This window comes from Babylonia areolata, chromosome 24 (assembly GCF_041734735.1).
Source record: "Babylonia areolata isolate BAREFJ2019XMU chromosome 24, ASM4173473v1, whole genome shotgun sequence".
Taxonomy (NCBI): domain Eukaryota; kingdom Metazoa; phylum Mollusca; class Gastropoda; order Neogastropoda; family Buccinidae; genus Babylonia; species Babylonia areolata.
In genome coordinates this window covers 45,532,873-45,541,318 of record NC_134899.1, presented here as the reverse complement: position 1 = coordinate 45,541,318, position 8,446 = coordinate 45,532,873, and the positions used below count along the sequence as shown (strand labels likewise).

The following is an 8,446-nucleotide window of genomic DNA, read 5'->3' as shown; positions in this document are numbered from 1 at the left end:
AGACAGAAGGAGACAACCACACGGGGAATAAAGACAGAAGGAGACAGCCACACGGGGAATAAAGACAGGGGAGACAGCCACACGGGGAATAAAGACAGAAGGAGACAGCCACACGGGGAATAAAGACAGGAGACAGCCACACGGGGAATAAAGACAGAAGGAGACAGCCACACGGGGAATAAAGACAGAAGGAGACAGCCACACGGGGAATAAAGACAGGAGACAGCCACACGGGGAATAAAGACAGGAGGAGACAGCCACACGGGGAATAAAGACAGGAGAGACAGAAGGAGGCAGTGTGGTAAGAACGTCATAGTACACAATACCTTATGACAAAAAACTTCATTTTTCGTAGTGGCAGATTCGCCATTCACATAATTGACTCTATTGTCATTTACATATGTCCATTGATATATTTATAATGTACTCTCAAGCTTTCCATCACAAGTTACAGCAACACAACGGAAGCATGCACTTCAGCTGACTGTTTTCTACTATGTATAACAGACAAGAAAGAAGAGACATGCTTCAGTTGTCAAGTATATGTCCTTAAAGCTACTTTGCACACACACACACACACACACACACACACACCACACACACACACCTTAACAAAATAAACAAAACATCAATTACAACCAATTAGTCAGCAAACAAAGGACTAACTTTGGGAGTGAAGTTAAATCAGTCACCACACAACACATCATTAAAAATGATTTTAAAATATACCTTTCACTTGACACGTACAACACAACAACAAGAGCAGAAGAAATATTTGTTTGTTCCGTGGTTATGGAGAAAGTGAAACGCCATCACAGAACTAGAATCAGTCAGAGCCGGGATGGACTTCTGATCCAGTGTTCACCAGTGATCAGGGTTCGAGGCTCCGTTTCGGCATGGTGTTGTGTCCTTGGGACTTTACTCCCGTTGTATTCACTCCACCCAGGTGGTGAACTGAAGGGTACCTTGTTTCGGTCAGGAAAGATTAAAAGCGGCTGACGGAGACAAAATCATGTTCAGCTGGGTTCAGCCTTGATATGTCGAGCTCAATGCACGGTGAATTTCATCTGACTGTCCCGCGGAGAGCGTTAAAAAGCTATGGGACCTTTAACCTTTGAAATTAAGGTTTCGGCGACAGTTTTCCTACGATTTCAAGAGGTGAAGATACCGTGGCCTTACAGTGAACCATATGAGCGTGTGTAATACTTACCGGTGAGTTAGGCGGATTGCTGCATCAATTAAACTTTAATTAAGTTTCTTTTCAAGGGTTTGTACTGGATTATTTTGATAGTATGCATGGTACGAATGAACCCAAACCTTCCAACTGGTGTACTAAGAAGAGATGCAGGGCTTATAACAGTGCTTATCAACAAAGCATGATGCACTTTCTCGTTCACTGAAGTTCAGCAAGCGCGTTGGGTTACGCTACTGGTCAGGCATCTGCTTGGCAGATGTGGTGTAGCGTATATGGATTTGTCCGAACGCAGTGACGCCTCCTTGAGCTACTGAAACTGAAACTGGAACTCAGTTGGGGAGTACAATGGCTGCCGCGCGCGCCTCACGCTCAAGTTATCACGCGGTCAGCTACAGGAAGGACGGTCCATTCTATTTATAATACCGTGGCCCGGGCCAAAGGGTGTATCTGGAGAACGAGTATACCCAATATTCATCTAATACACCGCCTTTCTCGGATTTAACAGCCGTCACCGAATCTTTCGCTCTGTCCAACATGAGTTTGCCACTGGGGCCTTGCTTTAAGCTGACGACAGATTACAACTGCTGATGTGCGTGCGCGCGCACTTAACACACTGCACAAAATGCCGGTTCTGTTCAACACGCACGGCACTTGAAATACGCCGGACACACATAGAGACACGGCACAGCACCGTGTGTGTGTGTGTGTGTGTGTGTGTGTGTGTGTGTGCGCGCGCGCGTGCGCTTGGAGAGAGGAAAGAGATCCACAGAGACTCAATGTGGATGGAGGATCACAGTGAATCGGTTCAGTTGGTCAATTGTGTCAGCTTTCTCCATCAAGTTGAGTCTCTGTCTCTACCTCTCTCTCTCTCTCTCTCTCTAACACATGCTTTTCATTCACACACACACACACACACACACACACATACACACACTTAACTGAACTGAACTGAACTGAACTAACTCATCCTCTGCGTCTCAAGCCTATGATCATCTCCGTCGATCAGTCAACTCAGTGACGATAAACACGTAATTATTGTCTCACACTGCTCATCAGTCGCCACAAACTTGAAACAAAAGCACGCACTGAGAATCACTCGGCAATCCCGGCACACGTCCAAGTGAAAGAACAAGGTGAAGGTCAGTCAGGAGGGAGCTATCAGTCGTGCAGCACGTGCAGGCAATGTCACTGATGCCGCCATCAGGCCATCCATCAGAGGGTACCCCCCCCCCCCCCCAACCCCCTCCACCCCCCATGCAGCGTCACTGACGAAGTACGTCATCAAGATCAGTGGTGTGACATTATTCATTATGCCTGTCACGATTTTCCACCACCGCCACCATCGTCACTACCTCTATCAAGTTCAACTTGCCTTGCAGTGCTGACAACAGTAATTGCTCACCGGACGCGGTGAACTATAGACAGTCATTCCTTATTCAGTAAAGTATTGACTAAACAAGAAGAAAAAAGGGAAGACAGGAAGAGAAAAAAAAGAGAAAAAAGCATAGACGTGATACTGAAGACTGATGAAAGGGGGAAGGGGGGAGGGGGGTGGATTGCTTCTTGTCGGTCCTCCAGTCAAGTTCTCATGATGGGGTTCGACTAAGCAGCGCTGTCTCGAATTTTAGCTGTTGTGCTGTTGGAGCTCGTGGCGCGGCAACTGAAAATAAAACAAAGCCTTGAAATATAACCTCTCATCCCAACACACACATAAATGATACACACGTACGAGAACTCGGTTGAGCATACGTAGGCTACTGACTCCAAGGGAATGGTTCCTAATTTCACCCTCATCCTTCCCATCCGATCTTCTTTTCATCAAAGCGATCGGAACGAGTTGATTTTCAATATTGATGGACACTACCGAGTCCCGGCCTCCATCCCGCCTTTCCTCCCACCACCGTATCCGACCTGGAAATAACACACACACACACACTGTCACACACACACACAGCCCCCCCCCCCCCCTACTCCCTCCCCGACCGCCAGAGTTTCTTTTCATCAAAGCGGGCGGAGAAAGTTGATCAGTTCTAGATATCTCAGTGACACTGCCTCCCTCCATCCCGCCTTTCCACCCCTATTTTCCCTACTGTTCTCTCTATCTCTGCCTCTGTCTCTCTCTGGTCGTCGTCTTCTTGTTCTTCGTTGGTATACTTTTCAGATTTCAGTGGGGCTAATTTGCAGTTCTGAGCACAGTTCACACAATATATTAAATTATTTGTGAGTGTTTCTTTCACTGAAGTAGCGGGATGGCGGAGTAGGTAGTTGAGCGCGGAGTTGGTGTGTTCGAACACGGGCGTCAGTTGCCCCGGCAAAGCTGTCCTCCCCCTCCCCTTCCCCCCCCCCCCCCCGCCCCCCCTTAAAAAAAAGGTAAGAAAATGTCCGTGAAGCAGCAGCTTCAGCAGTATTACTTGTAGCAGTCACAAAATAGGATATGCAAGTGCATGGGTAATTCAGTTACAGTCAGTGTATCAATAAACCACAGTGCCAGTCGTACGTGAGTGTCAGTGAGATAGAGCCCTACGTGAAAGACAGGGACTGACAGCGGGAGAGGGAAAGTGACAGAGAGAGGAAGAAGGGAGGGAGAGATGGAGAGAATAATCAAGCGAGTGACAGTAAGGGAAGGACACAGAAAGACTTACAACAGAGAGTAAAAGGGTGAGTAAGCGATACAGTAGAGGGAGGAAAGAATTGCTACAGAGAAATTAAAGAGAGGGGGTGAGAGTGAAGAGTACAAAAGCGAGTGAGTAAACAGAGGAGCGGGTGCAGAGACAGTGTGAGACTGACAGGGAGAAAGGTGGAGTGGGGGAGACTGGAGACGGTCAGGAAGTGAGATTGACAGAAAGTGAAGGAGGGAGAAAAAGGACTGACATTGGGATCGATTGAACTAAGAGTGAAAATGAGAGCAAGAGAGGGACAAAAGAAGACTAACAGGATGCAGGGCGAGAATAACAGAAAGACGGAGGGAGAGAGAGTGGGATGAGGAAGTGAGAACGAGAGAGAGAGAGAGAGAGAGAGAGAGAGAGAGAGAGAGAGTTCAGACAGACAGACAGAGGGGAGGGATGAGGAAGTGAGAACGATAGAGAGAGAGAGAGAGAGAGAGAGAGAGACAGAGAGACAGACAGACAGACAGACAGACAGAGGGGAGGGATGAGGAAGTGAGAACAACAGAAAGAAAGTAAGAGAAGAAAATCAACAGGGAGTGAAGTAAGATTGCCGTCAAGGACGGAGGGGGAAGTGGATGAGAGGGAAACAGGTTGCTCTGCAGTTTCCGACTCGGGACAATTATGATTTCTCTCCTCAGTCTCTGGATCTACAGCAAATATAGTCTTGCTCACTCCGTCTACCCCCCCCCCCACACCCCGCATGAGTGCATGCTTACATATTTGTGTACCTATCAAAGTGGATTTCTTTTTGCATAATTTTGCCACAGCAGACTGACTCGTTGACTGAAACAACAGTTTTGTTGCCATGGCCGGGTTCTTTCTCAGTACAAGTGCGTGCTGCACGCGGGACGTCGGTTTATTGTCTCATCCGAAAGACTATACACTCAGTTTGATTTTCCATTCAAACTTGGGACAAAAGGTGAGAGCGGGATTCGAACCCACACCCTCACGGGCTGAATACGGAGAGGATATAAGAAGACACAAATACCCAAATGCATTTCATTCCACACGAAAAAACATCCCCCCCCAAAAAAAACAAAAAACAAAAAACCCCCCACAAAAAACAAAAACAAAAACAGAAAAAGAAAAAACCCCATCCAATTATACATGAAAAGCGACAGACCGGTTTCTTTTGTATACACCATTGATTTTTCTTACCTTTGTCTGGCTTTATTATTGCCAAGCACTGAGGTCAGTCTGGGACTCAGTGCGCAGTAATACATGCAGGTGTACGTTATCGCTCCGGATGATAAAATAACATCGAATCAAAAGATAAAGAAAACAAACGTATGTAGAGAGCGATAATGACTCATGGCAACAGGTGTTATAAAAGTAAGTAAGTCTTCATAAATTTGGGACAAAAATAAGTCCCTCCCAAAATTTCTGTACGACAACAGAACTATTTCCCACGGCATTTCGACATGGCGGCATGAGCTGAGGAACGGGTGAAGTGGGGTCAGTGTGTTTATCAACGAGTGACTGAATATCTGGACACGTTGACAACATAGGTAACACTGTGTAAGTGAGAGGCAATATCTCAGCATCAACCATGCCACCAGGACCGCCTGTTCACCTCCCAAAGATCCACGTGAAGAAAAAAGCAATCCGACCCAGCTCCGCCGCTGCCAACTTACAGACCCATCAGTCATTCACGACTGGACTTTTTGACACAATTACCAGGCCGTCAACGGCATCGAGTCAGCTTCACGACAGCAAAGGTTTACTTGGACAACGTCCTCACACCCAGGCTGGGGGACCACGGAGACAATGGCAGTTCAAAGCCAGGGAACAGCCACGACCAGAGGACACCATTGTCAAGCATCCACGGCGCCTGACTTTAGGGGCCGTCGATGGGATCGCTGAGTCGGAGTCCATCGTTCGGCCAGGGAATCTTGGCGGAAATGTTGCTCAGCAGCTGAAAAGCAAGGTGGGTTCATTTTGAAATGATAAAATTATGAAAAATTCTCGAACACATTGCATGTTCGGTTCCTCAAAATATGATTCGGTGGGCATGTCTGCACACCCACCACCGTGTTCGTCCATCTGTGTGTTTATTTATGACCGTCCCACTTTCTTTTAGTGTTTGTATTTGATAATGATTTAGACAACGTCGTCTTCTTGTTAAATAGAAAATGCACAAATCTCGGGTTTTTTCTTCGCTAGGTTGGGGAGTGTTTGTATGCGGAATGCTTTCGAATTCATAGGACAAAATGGCGGATTTGTTGTAGCAACTTGAAGGCTATTTCCGGTTCTGTTACTATTTTAAGTAGCCACGTGCTTTTGCTGTGATACGTGACATGGTGGGCATGATCTTTTTGCCGGTTGCAGTACAGTACTTCCAATCTGCTTGTGAAAACCAACGGCCCAAATGCTGAAATCAGTTAACTATTCGTTGATTAATGGTGCATTGTCAGATATGAATTGTACTGAGAGATATACACTATATACAGTTGATAAGGAACATTTTAAATAAACAAGTAAATAAATGAATAATGAAAGCAGTTGTTTCATGAATTGATTAATAGATAAATGAAAGAAAGAAGGGATGAACACTTCTTTTTTTCAAGTTAAAAAGCAACAACAACATATAAGCACATACTTGTATTCAAAACATTGGACAAACAAGAGGTTGAAGAGAATGAACACATAAATTGATTATTAAAAAAAAAAAAAAAAAAAAATGAAAGAAGGGATAGATATTGTGTAGGGAAAATGAAATATTAGGGGAATGCAATAACAAAGTCAACTCATGCATTGCCATTAATAATGATCTTTTGTAGAGTCCAGAATTTGTAGAAATTGGTAGAAATACCTAACTTCGGAAATAAATTCTGGAAATATCATAATCAGTGATGTTACAACCAAGGCTTGTTGCTGGGTCCTGGTCAGAGTCCCCAGAAACAATTTGCTTTCTGCACCTTAGCATAATGAGAAATCCATGATACATATCTTACTTTGAGGCAGTCATACATGCTGATACTATATATGGTTTGTCATGCCTGTCTGAATAGAGGAATCCCAGAAACTTGGAGAGATCAAGCAAGCACTTAAAAAAAAAAAAAAAAAAAGAATCTTCTATTCTAGAGGCAGATTGGAGGTGTGTGAGACTTTCTGAATCAGATTAACGTAGTGCCAAATCTGAAGGCTGTGACTGGTTAACTCTGTGATATATGATCAAATATATCAACGGCACGGTGTGTGTGTGTGTGTGTGTGTGTGTGTGTGTGCGTGTGTGTGTATGTGTGTTCATGTGTATGTGTGTGTGCGCGCGTGCATGTGTGTTTAAGTAAGAGAGAGATAGGGACATATTTTATATTGTCAACTGTCATAATTATCGTGTTACAGGAATCTCACAGCAAGGTTTGTTTCCTGTCTTTGGAGTTACCTCTGTTGTGAAGTGGTTTCTTCCCCCCTCCCCCCACCCCACTCTACCCTATGAGGAAACTTCATTCTTACCCTGTATATTTCAGTTTATTTATTTGGAAGGATTTCTTTCTTATATATGATTTTGCAGACTTTGATATATGCACACACACACACACACACACACACACACACACACACACACACACACACAGACACACACACACACACATATATGTTAATTAATGATGCATTATCACACAGAGATCTGTACATGTATGCAAACACATTCATTACATGTATACATAAATGCAAACACACACACACACACACACACACATACAGAGACACAGACATAGACCGACCGACAGTCAGACAGACAGACAGACAGACAGACAGACAGACACACACACACACACACACACACACACACACACACACACACACACACACACACCACAAATACATAAACACTTCATAACCTTCTTATCCAGCAGTGGATTTATATTGTTTTCTTTTGGGGTGGTTTCTTGTTTGTTTGTTCTGTTTGCTTTTTGTTGTTGTAATCATTTTTGTGATTTTATTTTGGAGACAGTTTCTGTTCTTAGCTTCTGGCTATCTGATACTCTTTGCCTTCCCTAAATGATGATTGAAATTTTTGCTTTTTCACTTTTTTTTTTTTACATGTTTTTTCTTCATATTCATGATTATTGTTGCAAATTGTTGATGGTAATACTAATAACATGCTCACCCACCCACCCACATGAGGGGGAGAGAGAGAGAGAGACTTTGCTGGGATGTTAAATATTTTTCCCTGTCAAATTTTCATTTACATGCATATGTTTCCCTGTCCCTCTCTCCTTACCCTTTTGCTAGGATTTTGAAATTTGAAAAAAATTGGGGGTGGGGTGGGAGGGTTGTGTTGGGGGAGGGGTGTGGAGGGGGAGGGAGAAAAAAGGAACAGATACCTGAGCTGCCTTAAAGCCAAAGCTCTGTTGAGGCCTTGAGAGGGAGAGAAGAGTGGCTCTGCAATCAGAGCACCAGCCTGAGAAACAGGAGGTCCCTGGTTTGAGTCTGGCATTGAAGCAGGGGTTTGGGCCCACTTCTGTTTCACCCCTAGTGATGACTGGAGGGTAAGGTCTGGGTACACTTCTGTTTCACCCCTAGTGATGACTGGAGGGTAAGGTCTGGGTACACTTCTGTTTCACCCCTAGTGATGACT

The 8,446-nt window shown here is 44.7% G+C and overlaps 1 protein-coding gene across 1 annotated transcript in view; it reads left to right on the top strand.

Annotated features, from left to right (window-relative positions):
• The first annotated feature begins 5,289 nt into the window (after window positions 1-5,289).
• The window catches only part of LOC143298703 (cilia- and flagella-associated protein 337-like), an 86,616-nt gene continuing 83,459 nt past the window's right edge, over window positions 5,290-8,446 (top strand). Inside the window, exon 1 of the mRNA XM_076611599.1 lies at window positions 5,290-5,788. Within this exon, the coding sequence (XP_076467714.1) occupies window positions 5,411-5,788 (378 nt within the window). The 5' untranslated portion in view covers window positions 5,290-5,410. The remainder of the gene's footprint in view (window positions 5,789-8,446) is intronic.